Source organism: Podarcis cretensis (assembly GCF_951804945.1).
Source record: "Podarcis cretensis genome assembly, chromosome: 9".
Taxonomy (NCBI): Eukaryota; Metazoa; Chordata; class Lepidosauria; order Squamata; family Lacertidae; genus Podarcis; species Podarcis cretensis.
Genome location: NC_137178.1, coordinates 5,225,614 through 5,245,911, shown reverse-complemented (window position 1 = coordinate 5,245,911; position 20,298 = coordinate 5,225,614). Strand labels below are relative to the sequence as shown.

The following is a 20,298-nucleotide window of genomic DNA, read 5'->3' as shown; positions in this document are numbered from 1 at the left end:
AGGCGTACAAGGCACCATCCAAGCATCTTAGCGGATCCACTCTGGATTTGTGTAGGCTTTACCCATTAGCCTTTTCTTCTCCCAAAGATATCCTGCAAGGAAATGGGAGATTTAGGATAAGAGTTTTCCTTCTCCTAGATGGGCTATCTTCCCAGGTTGACGAGCCCCATCTGTTCCTCACTTCCCCAAGCAGCATACGCAGAAACCGTTGGAAACGCAATTAGTCTGGTCTCTTCACCAAAGCCTGTCTATGCATGCAAGGGAAGTCTTAAGTGCCTGCGGACTGCCTCGCCAGAGTGGTACATGCTCTAGTTATCTCCCGCTTGGACTACTGCAATGTGCTATATGTGGGGCTACCTTTGAAGGTGACCCGGAAACTGCAATTAATCCAAAATGCGGCAGCTAGATTGGTGACTGGGAGCGGCTGCCAGGACCATATAACACCAGTCCTGAGAGATCTGCATTGGCTCCCAGTACGTTTCCGAGCACAATTCAAAGTGTTGGTGCTGACCTTTAAAGCCCTAAACGGCCTCGGTCCAGTATACCTGAAGGAGCGTCTCCACCCCCATCATTCTGCCTGGACACTGAGGTCCAGTGCCGAGGGCCTTCTGGCGGTTCCCTCATTGCGAGAAGCCAAGTTACAGGGAACCAGAAAGAGGGCCTTCTCGGTAGTGGCGCCCACCCTGTGGAACGCCCTCCCACCAGATGTCAAGGAAATAAGCAGCTATCCTATTTTTAAAAGTCATTTGAAGGCAGCCCTGTTAGGGAAGTTTTAAATATTTAATGCTGTATTGTTTTTAACACTCGATTGGGAGCTGCTCAGAGTTGCTGGGGAAACTCTGCCAGATGGGCGGGGTATAAATAATAAATTGTTAATTAATTAATTAATTAATTAATTAACTTCACAAGGGCAGAGTCGCCCTGCCTTAAGAGGTGTCTGTAAGCTTTGGGTTCTCTCTGGAAGCTCGCGTTGCCATCTTCCACCCCATCTTCTGAATCCTGGCCAAGGGTTGGTCCACCTTCCACTGAGTGTGGAGACCAGTGGGTGCAAGGAATCTGGCCAGGGTGCACAGAGCACCAAGAGGCAGAAACCTCCCTGGGTCTCTGGCCAGTCTAAGTATGATGGGGGTGGTGATGCTGGCTGGGCTCCCCTGTTCTCCGTTCTGCCTGTAACTCCCTGCTCTCCCCCTTCTCCTTCCAGGTCTTGCAGTAGCTAGTGCGTTGGTGGACATTTCACAACAAATGCCTATTGCCTACAAAGAGAAGTCGGGAGCGGTACGAAGTCGCAAACAGCAGCCTCCAGCCCAGCCCGGGACCTGTATTTGATGCATGGACATCTGAACTGCCTCTTTAGGGTTTTAAACACAAGGGATTACCTGGGAGGAAGAGGACAGAGGTGTTTTTTTTCCTGCAAGGTTTGTGTCGCAAAGGACACCTCGAAGCACCGGGCGCAATGTTTCTGGGGAGCATCCAGCCCTTCCTGTTGGCAGTGTCTTAGTTGGCCTTGTTTTGACATCCACTCCGTCTTAGATTTGCCAATCCCGCCGTGCCCGCCTGGCTCCCACGTTTTTGCATCTCCCTCCCCTATCCAGCTAAAGGCCGTTGGTTGCGAATCCATTATCCGTCCGCCTCTACCACTGAAGGTTGGCAGTAGGGAAAAGCCACGGGAAGACAAAGAACACTCAGCTTTTTGTATGTGGAAAGCGCTTTGTGGTATTTGATTTTCTTCCCCACACCCCTTCCCTGGTTGTACAAGAAAAGCTGCAGCACTTACAGATAATTTTCTGCCCTCGGCAGTTAAACCCCCAGGATTTAAGGAGAAGCTAACTCAATTTCCTCCAGGAACCCAGTGTTGTAAAAAATTCTATTTATTTCTCTCTTATTTAGAGCTCTGTTCCAAATACAATACTTCATTGGGGCTGAGGTTATGTTTGCCGCTTTATTTTCATCCACCTGACTGTATTAAATCGAGGGATGCTGTGGAGTATGGCTGGGTGCTACGCACTGCAGCACATTGCCAGGAAAAAAACCACACCTCCCTTTTCTGGGAAGATTAATGTTTTTCACGTGGATCTATGTGGCAGATCTGTGTGCAAGTGTTCCCAAGGTTTTAAATAGAACCAAGGAAGCAAAGGGGAATTAGCATAGCTGGCCTGTTGCGTAACTACATTCCTCAGTTACCCTGGGCAATCCGTGGCCTTTTCCGCACTGTGCCCAGTTAATGGGTGCAGAGCATAAGGATGCTAACCTGTTTCAGGCTGATGGAGCCGTGGTGGTTGTCGGGGGGCCGGGGTAGGGGGCTGGAATGCTTCCTATTTATTGTCATTTTGCATCGTGCATCTGCTTCCATTCAAGGCAGATGTTCCCTCTTTTGGGGGCCACCCCTTTCCCACGCCCCTTTTTATTTTACCTCACTTGAGAAGGAACATGGGGAAAGCCACTTTCTGCATTACAGTGGATGTGCTCTGAAGAGTGGTCCCTTCTGTTTGAACGGCTTGCATTGCTCACTCCTTCTCAATACCTATCAATAATCCTGCACCCCGGGCAAGTGTACTCCTGCTTGGTGCAAGGGTAGGGTCTGAATTAACTCCGAAGCATCCCTTAGCCAACCTGGTGACCTCCAGATGTTTGGGACTACAACTCCCATCACGCTGTGTTGGCTGGGGCTGATGGGAGTTGTAGTAAGCATCTGGAGCAGCCTTTCTCAACCTTGGGTCCACAGATGCTTTTGGCCTGCAACTCCCATCATCCCTGACCACTGGTCCTGCGAGCTAGGGATCATGGGAGTTGTAGGCCAAAAACATCTGGGGACCCAAGGTTGAGAACCACTGGTCTGGAGGGTGCCAGGTTGACGTAAGGTGCCCCAAGGAGAGGCTGGGAGACCTGAGCGTGGCACTTGGTGGCACCCTTTGAGTGCCCTCTCAAGAAGTCGAGGTGCAGCTTCTTGGTGGCCACTGCCTCTCGGTTGGCCCAGGGGCTGGACTGCCATTGCAGATTGAGAGCCACTTACTTTGCTCTGGCCTTGATAAATCCTGGGCAGTTAACCGGGTTGCCCGTTGTACGTTCCAGGCAGAAACCAGCAGAAACCTGGGGTTTTATTAGCTTGGCCAGAGAAGCAGGAGCCTTGAGAAGCAAGAAGTGTTGGCTTTGGCACTCTCTCCAAATTGAGCGGGCATTGCAGAGTCGGCATGTGTTTGAAGTTGCTATAACTCAGGTTTTCACTTGCTCTTAACACTTATTGTGTTCCCTCTGAAAATCACTCGCATGTGTGTTCAGAAGGGAGCAACCAGGCTTCTGAAACAGGGCGGGGAAAGTCAGCACACCATCCCATTTTGCCCAAACTATGTCCCACTTACAATGGAACCGCTGGCGGCTGCTTGGCGGTGCATGCCATCCCAGGCCACGCAAGGGGGTCGTGGGAGCCAGTCCATTAGCCATAGCAAGAGTCGCGATGCAATTGCACTTTTGTCGCCGATGGAGAGCGTCCCCGTTGCCTATATGCATGCAGAAAGCAGCAGCAAAGGCTCCCGTCACTGTGCCACCCTCTCATCTGGGCACAACACACTGCTGGATCAAGGCTGCTGTAGCCTAGGAGGAGGCGGCTATGTTTGGCCCTTAAGTGCGGCTGCTGCCCCCAATACCATTTTTCTGGCAAGTTCTTTCCCTGCACAGATCTGGGGCTTGTGCTCCCAGCATCCAGGTGGAGGACAGTAGCTTGAAACATAAATGCGATATTTTTTTAGCAGTGTCGCATGTTGCAGCTCCTGTAGTTACACCTGGAGTAACTGCATCCCTTCCCCCAATCTACCCCCTTTTCCTTTCTTGAATGCAGTATTACAGCTGTATTTTGAGTGGACTCATGGGGACGGGGAGGGAGTGGAGATGAGAGAGGCAACGATCTAGACTCCTTGGAGGTGCATGCATGTGCATTGCGCGACTGGAATTAGCCGCTCATTTGCATCTCGCAATGAATGAACGGTGAGCGACCAAAGCTTTCTTGTTCTGGACTGCCTGTCATTGTGCATATTAATGAACCTGTACTTCTTGAACCCTACAGAACTGGAACAAACGTACAATTAAAATAGCATCTCTCTCCCCGCCCCTCCCCAATTTGCTTTGTTGAAGCTGCTCTTGAATTGACTTGTCCTTAGGGAGAAGTGGAAGGCAGCAAATTACCTCTCGAAGTCCATTTTTGCGGCGTTAAGGAGCATGCCAGCTTCGGGGAGGCTGTGTGGGTTTTGTGTGCATTAGAAAAGAGCCTGAATCTGCCATGGCAAAGGGGTTGACAAGAGTCCGGGATGAACCAAGATCCCTTGCCCACTTCCTGCTAAGCACCCGTCTCCTGGACCTTCCAGTTAGGATCACAGATCTGAAGATCTGGGAGTGGAGGAGCTGTTCCCATTCAGTTTGCTCCAGTATTATACTACCAGTGTTGCTTCCGTTGAGACACTGAGGAGTTAGGGGAGTGGCGCTAACAAAGTTCTCTCCCACCAACATCACTCAAGCAGAACTGGGAATCCCAATCTCCAAAAAGAACTGCGCCCCGAAAATCACAGAAAGCTTGCAGAGTTAATTCAACCACTGTGGACTGCAATACTCCCCAAATACGAAAGTAAAATTATTTGCCAACAAAAAAAAGTGTGTGCATGTTTCGGGGAGGAGATCTGTTTGAAGAACTTCGGGTCTTAGTTCTGCAGAGCCCATAAACGGCATACAAGTTGATTTAAGGAATAACCTCTTGTGTCAGAGAAGGCCTTCGCGACCCCCATTTTCCATGGACTACCCACCTGCACCGACAGACCAACCTGAAATCGATGGAAGTTGTGCGGGAGCACCTTGAAATGAACAGGCCTTGTGCAGCTCCCCCAGCTGATTCTGGTGTTTTGTGCCAGCTATATTCTGCTTTTCAATGGAGGGTTGTTTCCCCTGGGAAGCGGAGGAGTTAGGGATCTTTACAGAGATTTGCCTTTCAAGCCATTATTACAGAATCTGAATTCTGCAGCTTTTGAAGTTCTGGAGGCAGCTGGAATTGAGATCTCTGTAGGGGGGCACTCTTTAATACCTGGGATATATATATAATTGTTTCTGTTCTCAAACAGTTCCTCGGTCATTCATCCCCTCTGGTGAGCACCTGGGAGCCTGCTGCCATCCAAGAAACTTCTAAGGTGTTCCTTTTGGACCTGTGATTTGTACACAAAGGCAGACGAGTATCTCTGGCGATGCGTCTTTCGTGTCCTTCGGAGCTGTCAGGCCACAAATGTTCTGTGTCACAGATGCCAAAGCCCCGGCTGTCTCTTGATTGCCTGGTGCCTGAGATTCTCTTCCCTCCCCTCCTGGATCTTATCCATGAATAATGTAACCTAACTGTGGCGAATTGCAAACGCTTGAAGAATGACAGGCTGTGAAAACACCCCTTGACAGGTATCTGCTGCCTTCTAGTTACCATGCACACTGTATTAAGGAGGAAAGAAATTCCCCCACGGAGACCGCCGATGTGTGAGAATATATTCACTTGGTTTCCAGTGCGCTTTTAGAATTACTGTCGGAAGTGGGCTTTATATATACACAGTATCTGTATATCTATAAAATGAAGTCTGAGATCTTGGCTATGAGTGTAGCGTTGGAGCAAAGAAGCTGAGCTGTGAACCAGGAATCCAACCCTTTCCAGGAACTCAATAAGTGGTCTTAGACATATATATACCCCCCCAACCCGCATTTCAGTGCTACCTTACAGGGTTGTTGAGAATGTGTTTCAGAAAGGAGGAGCAGCTCAGACCCTAACTGGCTGACCTCCAATCTCTATCTCAACCCCCCTCCCCAAATTTCTGGACTCTCCCATTGTCATAGGTCCGGCTTGCCTGACCCGCTGCCAACCAGATGTAGTACAAAATATCTGGCAGGACCCAGCATGGCGATGGCTGCTCTCGGTAAACATTAAGAGAGCACCCGCACAGAATTGATTTCCTCACTCGTAATAGCTGTAAACCAAAGCCCGCTGCAAACCATCCTAGTCGCAGCGACTCCTTGTTACTCTTAGGGTGATATCATATTCACGCACACAGCAAAAATAGCCTGCAGGCTAAGCCCCTGGTATTGGGGAACCCTTGTATTATGCGCAGATCTCTGGGTGAGGATTGGAGCCCCAGGTCCACAGCCAGCATGTTGCAGCGCCGCGTCTTGCTAGAAGCACGTGGACCTTGTCCGGTATCGTTTGACAGCTGCTCCGAGGCGACCTGGTAAAAAGTACCCAGTTGTGCTGGTTTTTCAAACCAGTGACTTGCTTGTCTCCCTCCCAAGTGCCCAGGGACTCAAGCCTGTGTGTGACCCAGCTCAGCTTTCCTAATGGGAAACCCAAAATTTGGGGAGGAAGAGCTTTTGTAGTTCAGGGCTGGGAAGGATGGAGACCCAAACAAGTCTGTCCAGCATAGCCGCATGGGAAATAACTGCCCGCCCCACAAGGCAGGCTTCCCCAGCGTGGAACAGGAGCAGAAACGACTTGTTGCGGTGCAGCAGTTGAGTGAAAAATTTGACTGTGCATGAGGCCCTGAGAGACACTGTGGGTATTGAAATATCCCCTGGGACAGCAGTCGTCAATGTAGCGCTCCCCAGAGGTGAGATTGCAACTCCCATCATCTCAAGCCAGCATGGCCAATGGGCAGGAATTGTGGGGGTTGTACCCCCAGCAACCTTTGGAGAGCACCACATTGGCCTTGCCTGCTGTTCCTTGAGAAGACAAGTCCCTCCAGGCCTCATCCAGGCAAGGACTTCTGAACAGAGCCCTTTGAGATTGGACTTGAGGAGCCACCCAGTCCAGGAGCCTGGTTTCCCCCCAAGGGGGCCGACCAAATGCATCTGGGAAGCTGGCAAAAGCGGGGCACGATGGTGGCAGCAACATATCCAGAGAGAGAAAGAGACTGCCTTTTTGCAGACCAGTTGCACCTACAGCCATCTAAGCCCAATGGGCACCACCAACATGGTTTATTTAATTGCCAAAACCACCGCTTGCGAGTTTCTCTTTCACTCCCCCCCCCCCCCCCGCGCTTCTAACACCTATTGAAGAAGTTGGGTTTCAGGTCAGTTGTCTTGGCGGCTTCCTCTCCCTTCCCTTTCAGCTGCTACTTGAAATAACTTTTGCTGGGTTGTGTCTTATAGATGCAGGTTGGTTCCTCCTTTGTGCAGCTGCTCTGTAGGTAGCGTCTTCGGCCAAGAGGCCGACGGCGCTTTGTCTTTCTGTTCTTCTCATAAACCGCGGCACCAGTCTCTCTACCTTTTCCTAGCAGCTTCAAATTTTAAAATTCAGGATGTGGTTAGCTGTGCTGCTTCACGTCCCCCCCCCCACACCCCAAACCAACCTCTCGACTCTCCCGCCTCTCTGCAAAACTCTTCCAACAAACTTTCTTTGTTTTCCCAGAAAAAAAGCTGCTCCTTTTTTTTTTTTTTTTTTTTTTTTTGCGTCTTCCAGATTCAGAATGCTTTTGACACTTTTGAGCCTGGTCTCTTCGCATCAGGAATCTGCTCCAGCACTTAAACCGGGATGGGGGAAATTAAGTGAAATTTGTCATGGTGTGTCAAATAATGTCGGCCCTTGACACAGCAAAAGAAAAAAGCCCTTACATTTCTATTACTCTGAAATTTGTGCACAAAGAGGTCTTTTCTGTAGAGTTCTTGAACTAATTTTCTCTTAGGAATTTCTTTCTGTTTCTCCTCCCCCTACAGTTCTTTCTTTTCCTGGTGTGGGGGGAAAAACACTATTCTTCTGTATTTGGACCTGAGCTTAGTTTTGTTCATATGTATAATTTAGCCTTTATTGCATTCATATGTAAATAATGAGTAAGTATTGTAAAGTATTTCATTGCTGGGGTGGGGATGGTATAAAAATACGCATTTTAGGGCTGCTGGTTTTTTGGTATTTTTTTGTATTGTAAAAACAAAAACAAAATAACAGCTAATTTAAAAGCAGGAACAAGGTGATGAATACGTGCATTTTAAAACACCAATGTGAAGTATATGTATGTAAATAAAAGTAAATAATGAACAAAAACTTTTTTCCCTTCTGGAATAAAAAGAAGACGATCTGGTTAAGAATGGCTGCCTCATTTTTGGTTACTGTGTATTTCTCACATTCACACCCCACCTTTCCCTCCCAGGAGTGTGGGGCAAAATTGCTGGGGCTTCTCCCCATTTCATCGTTGCAGCAGCCCTGCGGGGTAGTCTAGGCTGTGTGTGTCACTCATGGCGTGTTTCATGGAAGCAGGCATTTGAATCCAGGTCTGCCTGACCTAAACATGCATCACAAGCTGCTGGGCTGAGGAACTATGGAACTCCCTGCCACATGAGGCAGTGATGGCCACAAACTTGGATGGCTTAAAAAGAGGATTAGACAAATTCATTGAGGAGGAGAGGACTATTGATGGTTACTAGCCAGGATGTCTACTCTGCCTCCACAGTTGGAGGCAATCATGCTTTTGAATACCACAGGAGAGAAGTCTCTTGTGCTCGAATCCTGTTTGTGGGTTTCCCCACAGACGTCTGAAAATAGGGTGCTGGACTAGATGGGTCATTGGTGTGATCCAGCAAGGCCCTTATGTTCTGCACTGGCTCCCGGTGGAGTACAGGGTCAGATTTAAGGTGCTAGTTTGACCTTTAAAGCCCTTCACAGCCTGGGACCCTCATACCTACAGGTCTGCATCTTCTGATATTCCCCATGGAGGACCTTAAGGTCCATAAATAGCAACACCCCAGAGGTCCTGGGCCCTAAGGAAGTCAGATTAGTCTCAACCAGAGGCAGGGCCTTTTCAACACTGGCCCCGGCCTGGTGGAACGCTTGGTCTCATGAGACCAGGGCCCTGCAGGATCTGATTTCTTTCCGCAGGGCCTGCAAGACAGAGTTGTTCCACCTGGCCTTTGCCTTGGAATCAACTTGATCCCCTCCTCCTCTTTCCTTTTTCCTTCTGTGATGGAAATCCTATTTGGGGACTTCCCTGGCTTTTTTCTGGCCCATGTAGGACCAGTCTGGATAGTTGGCCTTGGTGAAAACTTGACGTTTTTATCCCCCCAAAAGTTTTTGATTGAGTTTCCACTGAAATGAGGCTGCATTTTAATGTTTTAATGTTGTATTTTAATCTTGTTTTTTAAGCTGTATTTCAATCGTTTTTATATTTGGTGTTAGCCACCCTGAGCCCAGTCTTGGCTGGGGAGGGCGGGGTATAAATAAAATTTATTATTATTATTATTATTATTATTATTATTATTATGCTAGTGCATTTCTTTCACCCTGTATTTCCATCTGCCGAGATCCGAGCAATTATTAGAAAGTTCTGTTTTCACCTTGCAGTTTAAGGAGTTAGTGGGTTTTAAAACCTGCATCAAGACTTTGTAGCACAGAGTAACACAGAAGCTCTTCCCCTTTTGTTTCATCCCCCCCCCTCCATTAGCTCAGTGGGTGACCCCGGCTGTTCCTCCAGCCCAGCCAGGTAATCCAGCCTTCGAAGAGCTCCCCTTTCTTGCGCTCAGGGTCTGCAAACAGGCTTTGGAGCCAGCTGGGTTACTCTGGAGCCGGTTAGAGTATCTCCCTCCATAATCCTCCGAAAATATTCCTTAGCTTATTTGAGATGGGGCTTTCGGGGGGAGATCAAATCCTCTGTTTCTTTCTCGTCTTGGAGAGGAAACTGTGATTAGAGTTGCCCAAATAGCTTTAAATATTCTATATGTGTGTCAAGTGTAACAAAGAGAAAAGGAAAGCCAGCTCACATTAGCAATAAGAATAACCCATCCAATTTTAAGCATGGGAGGAAGTCAGTGTCACATAATTATTATTGGTCCATCAGCACAACCACTTCTTCTTGCCAGATGAAAAAAAAAAAATCTTCCCTCTCCTTCCCCTGTGTGCTGCTCTGGGGGGCTATCTATAACTTCTAACCACAATAGTAGCTTTGTATCTCCACCAGCAGAAGACTTTGGCATCTTGAATTTCAGTGATGCCCTTTGTGCCACCAAAATCCAGTGCCATCCCTGACCTCTCACCTTCCAATGGTCTTCTGCCTGGAGTCCTGTGTCCTGTGTCCAGTTCTGGGCACCACAATCTATGAAGGATGTTGACAAGCTGGAAAGTGTGCAGAGAAAGGCAACCAAGATGACCAAGGGTCTGGAAACCAAGCCTGATGAGGAACAGTTGAAGGAGCTGGGTATGTTTGGTATGGAAAAGAGGAGACTCAGAGGAGATACGAAAGAGTTTGGTCATGTGGCAGGATTTAAATTAAACAAGCAAAAAACTAAAGTTTTAGAGAAAAATTTGACAACAATGGAAAAAGAAAGGTTTCAGAAGGAGACAGAGTTAACTGTGGTTAAGAAAGTGAAGTACCTAGGGATTAATATGACGGCTAGAAATTTGAATTTATTTAAAGATAATTATGAGAAATGTTGGTCAGAAGTCAAAAAAGATTTAGAAATTTGGTCAAAATTGAAGCTTTCCTTGTTGGGCCGGATTGCTGCTATAAAGATGAATGTATTGCCAAAAATGTTGTTTTTGTTTCAAACTCTACAGATTGTTGACAAGATGGATTGTTTCAAGAGGTGGCAAAGAGATATCTCTAAATTTGTCTGGCAGGGCAAAAAGCCCAGAATAAAATGTAAAATATTGACCGATGCTAAAGAAAGAGGAGGGTTTGCCCTGCCAGACATGAAGCTGTATTACGAATCAGCAGCATTCTGCTGGTTGAAAGACTGGCTACTTCTTGAGAACACTGACATTTTGGATTTGGAAGGGTTCAACAATGCTTTTGGGTGGCATGCATATTTGTGGTACGACAAGGTAAAAGTTAACAGAACATTCAAAAACCATATTGTCAGGAAAGCTTTGTTTAATGTCTGGACAAGATATAAAGACTTACTGGAAAACAAGACTCCAAGGTGGCTATCACCTATGGAGGCTAAGGCTCTGAAAAAACTTAATATGGAGGCTAAATGGCCAAAATACTGGGAGATATTAGAACAAGATCGAGACACATTGAGATTGCAGAGTTTTGAGAAATTGAAAGATAAGGTGCGAGACTGGTTACATTATTACCAAATAAGAGAAGCCTTTAATTTGGATAAAAAAATAGGCTTCCAGGTGGAAAAATCGAAATTAGAAACAGAATTGTTAGAACCTAAAACCAAGAATTTGTCAAGAATGTATAACTTGCTGTTGAAATGGAATACTCAGGATGAAACGGTCAAATCAGCTATGATTAAATGGGCACAGGACATTGGTTATAACATTATGTTTGCTGACTGGGAAAAGTTGTGGACCACCGATATGAAGTTTACGGCATGTAATGCCTTAAGAGAAAACATTATGAAAATGATATACAGGTGGTACATGACCCCAGTCAAGCTTGCAAAAATTTACCATTTGCCTGACAATAAATGTTGGAAATGTAAAGAAACTGAGGGAACATTCTTTCACCTTTGGTGGACTTGCCCAAGGGTTAAGGCTTTCTGGGAAATGATATATAATGAATTAAAAAAGGTATTTAAATATACCTTCCTTAAGAAACCAGAGGCCTTCCTTTTGGGCATTGTCGGCCAATTGGTGCCAAAGAAAGATAGAACACTATTTATGTATGCAACAACCGCAGCAAGAATACTCATCGCTAAGCACTGGAAGACACAAGATTTGCCCACTTTGGAAGAATGGCAGATGCAAGTGATCGACTATATGGAGTTGGCAGAAATGACTGGCAGAATCCGAGACCGGGGAGAAGAATCGGTGGAAGAGGACTGGAAGAAGTTCAAAGAATACCTACAAAAACATTGTAAAATGTTTGAATGTTAAAATGATGTTGGATATAAAAATAATATGGCATTAGGAAATTGGTAAAAAGAAATATGCAAAAATGATGTGGAAAAGAAGGGGTAAGACCAGAGCATTATTATGTTGTGATTAGATAAATGATACAAGGGATTAAGTTATAATGAACATCTGAAATAGTGTTTAAAAGAGAAGGAAAGTAAATGCATAATAGGTTGAAATATACAATATGGAACAAGATTGGAAAGAGGGTAGGAAATTGCTGAATTTGATTGTGTAAAGGGGAACACAGAAAAGGGAGGTGTGAGGAAGTCAGGAAAGAGGGTTTTAGAGATAGCAAATGCAAGGAATAATTTTTTCTTTTCTTTTTTCATTTTTCTTTTTTAGGCTGTCTCGTTTTTGATTCTGTCCGTTTTTCTTTTTGATTCTTGGTTTGATTGTTGTTATTGGTGTATCTCTTTTGATTTTGTTTTATTATGAAAAACTTTAATAAATATTTATTAAAAAAACAACAACAGAGGAGATACGAAAGCCGCCTTCAAGTATCTCACACTCAAGGTGGAGCAAGCTGGTTTTCTCCTGCTCTGGAGGGTAGTACCTAAACTAATGGCTTCAAGTTACAAGGAAGGAGATTCCAACTAAACAACAGAAAAAATGTTTGTGGGGGATGGGTCGTCATCTTTTTGCTTGCAAATCCTGTCTTAAGGGCATATTTGTGTACGAATAGGGTGAGCCTGTGACCCAGACTTAGGAACTAAAGTATGAACCATCACAAAAGAATGGCCAGGCTGCCCAGGTAATGCAATCAGTGACCATTATCAGGTATCCTGGCAGACAGGATTTGTACTGCAGACTGCCTCCTTCAGTGATGTATGTATGATGTTTCAGGGGGGTGGTCTTGGGCTACAGGGTGGGCAGTTTCAAAAGTCTATACAGTGGTGCCTCGCCAGACGAAAAGAATCCGTTCCGCGATTCTCTTCGTCTAGCGGTTTTTTCGTCTTGCGAAGCAAGCCCATTGACGGATTAGCGGATTAGCACTATTAGCGGCTTTTAGCGGCTTTTAGCAGCTTATCGGCTTAGCAGATAAGCAGCTTAGCGGCTTAGAAAAAGGGAGGGGGAGAAAAAAACACCCGCAGGAACTCGCAAGACGTTTTCGTGTTGCGAAGCAAGGAAGCATGTTTTGCGAAGCGCCTCCAAAACGGAAAACCCTTTCGTCTAGCGGGTTTTTCGTCTTGCGAGGCATTCGTCTTGCGGGGCACCACTGTATAAGAGCTTGCACACCAATGTTCTGGGTTCCTCCTCTCCTGCGTGGGGTGAGTGGGGTACCCTGTTGCAACAATTTAATAAAGATCAGGCTTACTAGCCTCTTTGCTTCTCATTAAGAAAGAAAGAAAGAAAGAAAGAAAGAAAGAAAGAAAGAGAGAGAGAGAGAAAGAAAGAAAAAGAACTTTGTGACAGTAAGAGGTTTTCAACAGTGAAACAGTCTCCCACCGGAAGTGGCGGACTCTCCTTCCTTGGAAGTTTTTAAGCAGAGGTTGGCTGGCCATCTGTCAGGGATGCTTTAGCTGAGATTCCTGCACTGCAGGGGGTTGGACTAGAGGACCTTTGGGTTCCCTTCCAACCTTATGATTCATAGTTATGTGCCTGCTGAGGTGCTCCAGAAGCTCCATGCCTGGTGTGACCAAACCGGTCCTGCTCCCCTTGACAGCCACAGACAGAGGGTGGTGAACACAACACATGATATCATGGGCTGTCCCCTGAGCCCGCTAGATAACATCACAAGGGATCGTTGCCTTAGGAGAGCGAGAAAAATTCTCAGGGACGATTCACACCCTGGCCAGCACCTCTTTAATCTTCTACCCTCAGGCAGGAGATATAGAAGTATAATCAGTCATAGCAACAGGCTAAAAAACAGTTTCTATCCGTGGGCTGTTAGGCTGTTGAATGGAAAATAATATCGCACAACTGACTTTTGGGGTTGGTGTGTTGTGCGACAAGCACATAGAGTGCAATGAGATTGAGTGTTTGTGGGAGGGGAGGCTCGGTTAATTTCATTGTACACAGGTTGTACATTGACAATAAAGGTATTATTATTAGATCTGCCTTTACCTCCACTGTTCATGATCAAGGTGTCTCCCCTGCCAAGTAAGTTGGCTTCCAGTTCTGCTCTGCCTTAATGGAGGCAGCCCCCATGACAGTGAGAGATCATTGGCGAAGGAACAAGAAGGATGGTTTAGGATAAATCATTCTTGCAAATTCTCCCCAGGGATGGGGGGAACGGGCTTCACTTGCAATTCGTCCTGGTACCTGGCTTTTGCTCTGGCATGGAATGTGAGGGGCAGGGAGGCGCTGAGTGTGAAAGCTCTTTGCCTGCCGAAAACCCTCCACCACCGCCATTAAGAAGCAGAAGTACTTCTGTTAATTAGAGCTTAATTGGACTAAAGTATAGGTGTATGCTGGAAGAGATGAGATCACAAACTGTGGAACATACCAACTGCAAGGACTTTAAGGTTTGAATTTGAGATAAGACTTCATTCGGTGCAAAAGACGGGGGGAGGTGAGCCTATAGTTTCTTTATTTAAAGCTTTATTCTCTGCATTTATGATTCGGCAACCCTCCTCTGAATGTTAGTTCAAACTATATTTGTACAAGTGAGGATGGAAGAAAATGGATTATAAATATTGAATATAATATCAAACGGAACTGTGTGTGTAAAAGGAAAAAGGGAGGGAAGCTCTATTTTGCAAAAGGTTTATGATGGGAACTCAGAGCTGACTCTTCCCTATCCTTTACTATCTATGAAATGAACTGAATAACGCTAAGAGGACTTGGAATTTAATTTAATTGGAAGGATAACTGGCCATATATCTTCAGCTGGAAGGAAGGATGAAAGGAGTCTGTGAGCTGCCAAGGAACTGATAAGGTTCTTTATTGAGTCGTCTGCAGTTTGACAGACCGCTCTTCTTCCCAGGCTGAGAGGAAAAATCGTGACAACAGTTTATTTACTGGGACAGAGTGACTTTTGCAGCTGTTCTTAAAGTTCTCAGTGCAAAACAATGAAGCACGGGACAGAGCAATGGAGAAATTTCTGGAACGACAATGAGATATCAGCTCTGCCCAAAGCATGACGGATAATAGCAACAATCGCTCTGTGTGTGTGTGTATAACATCTTACAAGGACAGGAAGAAACACCACAGACAGAATAATTGCCACACACCGGAAGAACAAGGATATAGTTTGAGTTCCTCACTTGAAGTTTTATAAATCATTTAATGGGTCAACACAAATAGAAGTTATTAATATTGCAGTTGTTGTATAAGGGATTATTATTATGACCAGAATGTAATTGAAACTAATAAGATTTTGGAATGCAGAAATAAAGAAAATAATCAAATCTAGCATGCGGCCACTTTAACTAAATTATATAATTCGGTATTTGGATGATTGGTATTGTATTATAAATTGGTATTGTTATAATGAGGCCATTATTGGACAGTAATTGGAAACTAATAAAATTTATTCCATTGTGGGCACTATTTTGCGTTTGTGGATCAGTTGTTGGGAATCAAAGCTGGGGCGCATGATGATGCGCTCAGGTCCCGTTTGTGGGCTTCCTGCAACGAGCATCCCATTGCCTGCTGTGCAAGCAGCATGTTGGACCACATGAGCCTCTGGTCTGATGCAGCAGCCAGCCTGCACTTCCTATGCACAATCTGATGTGATAAGGGCAGTTCTGGAAGACAACGGGTTCCCCTGGCTCTTTGCATCTCCTCCTTGGATGAGTCAAGCGCTTTTTTGCTTGGCAGTCTGGCCTCAGGCTACCCTCCCTTGTGAGGTGAACCATTTGTAACTGGTTACATCATAAAATCTATGCCGAAGAAAAGGAGATACTTGAAGTCAGTCTGGGAATAGGAGCTGGGGGGTGGGGGTGGGGAGGTCTGGTTTCCCACCTCCAGAAGGGGAAAAGCAGCAAGTTCCCCCTTTAACTGATTGATTTTGGAGTCCATCACAGTTTCCACCGGCTGATTTCTCCAGATAATTTGCCAAATGTGGCTGGGAGGTTAGTTTCTGACCATTAACCTTTCTGCCTCGTGGCACCTGAGCATACATTAATTCCTAAGAAGGGAGCTGGACCAGGTCTCGTGGTAACAAATGGTTTGTCTTGACTGGAGTGCTCCAGAAAGGAAAAAGAGACCCAAATTGGAAAGTAAAGTATTACTTTTATTTCTGTCCGAGTTGGGATCTGCCTTTGATGGGTCCCACTTCAATGGACAGCACATAAAACAGGCTCCCCCCCCCCCACTCCTGGCATACTTATGCATATTCGATTTAGCTTGTTAATGAGGAGAGAGGGAAATGAGTGGCTGGGGAAAAGAGATAATAGCCCATTGTCTCAAACATTACTTTAGCCCAAGCTTCCTTTATTTCTCAGTTCTCACTGGGCTTTGCAGCTCACCTGCCTTTGAGCTTCTTATCGCTCTTCCCAGCCCCCCCCAACATTTCTCTCATCTTTGAGTCCCTCAGTGACCTTTGCTGCTCCAAATCCATCACCCAACGATTCCTGAGAGGAGGGTGGCTCTCATCAAACCTTCAAAGTACAAGGCACGTAAAGTACGAATATATTGCCCAATAATAACAAATCGACACTCATTATTTGGCAGAAGTTAGAACTGGCGAAGCTTGGGTTTGTGGTACTGAGCCCCCGCTTTGTCGGGGTATCGATGCTGTGAGCCCCTCTATCTTATGCTCAGCTTTGATACGGAAGGGGGGGCATGTCTTCTTCACCTTCTTCTTTGCTACAATATATCCTTTTATTTCCAATTGTCAATGTCAAAAGGGACTAAAATCTATAAAATTCATAGAAACTCAACATGCTAATTTGCTCAATTTCTCTAGGACTCCATGACACCTCCCCTGTCCTCCATAATCCCTCAAGCAAGGTGTCAAGACCCTAATCCTGTCAAATCACTCTGCCAAGCCTTTCCTCCGGGCAATGCCAGTACATGGACCATTGTCTTCTCATCACCGGTACTCAGGATGTGCTTATCTGCGCATATCTCCAGCTCTGCATATTCCCCCCTCCCTCCTCCATATGTTAATCCTGTGTAACCCAACCTCTTCTTAATGTATTCATGATGTAACTGGGATGTATTTTGCACTGTATTCTGGGACATGGAGGGAAGTTTCAAAAGTTCATGTCACCCCTTTCTCGCTGTTCAATCTCGCCTTGAACCTGTTGCGCAATAAACTTGGATCTTCTGCAGCTTGCTCCTGTCTCCGGCTGAGCTCATTTTTCTCCGCAGGGACCCGCGGACTTAGTCCGACGAGCTGGGTGGCAGAGCAGCCTCGCATCCAGATTTTACCGTAACAGCTTCCATAAACAAAACTATGTATCCTAACGACACCACAGTCTCTGCTGACCTTCATTTCAAGAAAACAACCATGGGTAACTCCTGGAGTAAGGGACGCGGGTGGCGCTGTGGGTTAAACCACAGAGCCTAGGACTTGCTGATCAGAGGGTCGGCGGTTCGAATCCCCACACGGGTGAGCTCCCGTTGCTCGGTCCCTGCTCCTGCCCACCTAGCAGTTCGAAAGCACGTAAAAATGCAAGTAGATAAATAGGTACTACTCTGGCGGGAAGGTAAATGGCGTTTCCGTGCGCTGCTCTGGTTCGCCACAAGCGGCTTAGTCCTGCTGGCCACATGACCCGGAAGCTGTACGCCGGCTCCCTCGGCCAGTAAAGTGAGATGAGCGCCGCACCCCCAGAGTTGTCCGCGACTGGGCCTAATGATCAGGGGTCCCTTTACCTTTAACTCCTGGAGTCTCTCGCTGCTTTGAGGTTGGGGTGGCGTGTACCAATATTTCGTTTTAAAAACATGCATACACACAGAGAAAAGGGACCCTGGCCAGGCCTGTAATCTGCCCTGCCTTTCTCAAGCTCTTTGCAGCATCCTTTGCCTGAGGCCAAGTTAAACACTTGCTTGAGGACTGATAAATGTTTCTGGACTCACAGAGGCTTCTGAGAAGGCAGCGCTGTGCCGAAATGAAGCCGTCTGATTATTTTTGCCACAATGAGGCTCTGCCGGCCAGTGACACGCAGAGCTTGTTAGGTCGGGATGAAAGTCCAGATGTTACTGAAGCCCTGACAGCGTTCTCCGCTCCTGCCTTCCTCCATGACCCCCCACCCTCAAATCTGAGTGAAGAAATATTCCTGAGCCTCTGCTCAAATCACTCTCCTCAGAATGAGGAGAACTCGCTTTCTTCTTTGGCGAGAGGAGCGATGAACTGTCGCCAACATGCAACTGCTAATTCTGTCCCTGTTTCCTTGCCTCTGGCCTCCCACCATCCGTCTCGGATCTGAAGAAGCATGGACAACATTTTAATAATCATCAACAAGAGGCACACCCGGCTGCTCAAAGATGCTGCTGCCTCTACCATGGTGGTTTGTGTTAGAGGAAACGGGTGACACCCATGGAAAAGCCAGGCGATGCTTTTCCTTGAAGGGTTTTTGGAAGGATGCCATTTTGGGGGCCCTCCTGGGTGAAACATGGCCAGATACGCCTTAGCCAAGGATGGGGGAAATAATGACTTTTCAGTTGTGGCTGGACTTCAACTCCCATCATCCATGGTCATTGGCCATCCAGACTGCGGCTGAAAGGAGTTGGAGTCCAAGGTTCCTCATCTCTGCCCAATTTATTTATTTATTTATTAGTAAGATTTATATACGGCCCTTCATCTGAGGATCACAGGTCGGTTAGGCCCCAGACCTGACAGGAAGTGAAGACTGGTGAGGTGGTAGAGGCAGGCACAGGACAAAGCTACAGGGAACCAGGCAGAGGGCCTTCTCGGTAGTGGCGCCCACCCTGTGGAACGCCCTTCCAGCAGATGTCAAAGCGATAAACAACTACCTGACATTCAGAAGACATCTTAAGGCAGCCCTGTTCAGGGAAGTTTTTAACGTGTGATTTTACTGTATTTTTGGTTTTTATGGAAGCCGCCCAGAGTGGCTGGGAAGGCCCAGCCAGATGGGCGGGATATAAATAATAAATTATTATTATTATTATTATTATTTTGAGGAAAGTGGTTGGTGTGTCCTCTTGTTTGTTCTCTGCACCTTAGGACTCCTCTCAAGATAGCGTTGGCGAATTTGGTGAGAGGATTTCCAAGGTGGGGATGATACTCTTTGTTGACATTGGGACATTGGCTGCCATTTTGAATTGAGATGGTGGACCAAAACATCACTTTGGTGTGACTTTGCCTGTATGAGGGCATTTGTTGTTGTTCTTCTTCTTGTTGTTGTTGCAGGTTATCATAGGCACAAGTTCAGACCGCTCTTGAGATATTGCCACCACACTCAGCATGAGGGTTCTCAAGGAGGGGTGACAGACTCCATCGCCATTTGGACACTGGACACCATTTTGAATCAAGATGGCAGAACAAATCACCACTTGGGCATGTCTTTGCCTGTTTTTTGACATAGTTTCAGCCGCCTTGCATGATAGGATGGGGTGTGCACGTGTGTCTCGGTTGGTGTTTGGGTGCCAGGCGCCATTTTGAATCAAGATGGCAGGCTGAAACATGACTTTGATATGACCTCGACTAATTTTTAGTGTGATGGGTCAAAACCCATAAATCATGCTATCCATTAAAAACAAAAAAAGGGGTATTTTTGTTTTTGGTTTGGTTTCTTAAAAATCCCAGGCGGCACCAGGCACTCCCTGCTAGTGTGTATTAAAAGCGGATGATCTACCATTCAGGAAAAACTTGCCCCCAGTGCGATGCCCTGAAAGGGTACAATTATCAGTGCTTCTTCTGGGCAGAGAAACAGCAACTGGGCAGAGCCATAGCCCAGGAAGAGAGCACATAATCTGGGTTCAGAAAGTCCTGGGTTCAGTTCCTGACATCTCTAGGTGTGCCTAGATGTCCCTGACCTGAAACTCTGGAGAGCCACTGCAACTACATAACTTTATGACTACTGCTCCATAGCAATTGTTGTTATACAATTCCATTCACCACATAGATGGGTTTATGAAGCATTTTTGTATCCTTCTGCTGTGCTGAAGAAGAATTCCACGAAACAGGGGGTATGTCCAGAATCACTGTTCACTACATCTGTTTGCAAACGACTTCGGCAGTGTTGGACGTCATAAAACAAAGCTTTACAGCCTGTTTTCACTAGATAAGAATCTGACCCATTGCTTCTTTCAGAGACTTGCGTAGTCTTCAAAGATTTTTAGAGACTTATAAGACTTATGTTTATTTGGTTTTATGTTTTCAAGAGAATCCATTAAGAGTACATATTTTGTGATCTTCAGAGATTCATGTTTTCTGTTTGTGTGATTTCATATATTTCATATTATATAAAGAGTGTGTCAGGGACTCAGCGGGAGCGCAGGGAGGGGAGGAGATGGAGAGCGAGGGGGAGCAATCCGAGGGCAGCGTAGGAGAAGATGACAGCAGCCCGAGAGATTCCATGAGCCTCTCCAGCGAATCGGAAGATTCACAG

The 20,298-nt window shown here is 46.3% G+C and overlaps 1 protein-coding gene across 1 annotated transcript in view; it reads left to right on the top strand.

Moving 5' to 3' along the window:
- ATRN (attractin) overlaps window positions 1–8,085 on the top strand; it is a 167,000-nt gene extending 158,915 nt beyond the window's left edge. The window contains exon 29 of the mRNA XM_079990677.1: window positions 1,202–8,085. Within this exon, the coding sequence (XP_079846803.1) occupies window positions 1,202–1,326 (125 nt within the window). The 3' untranslated portion in view covers window positions 1,327–8,085. The remainder of the gene's footprint in view (window positions 1–1,201) is intronic.
- Window positions 8,086–20,298: the final 12,213 nt, after the last annotated feature.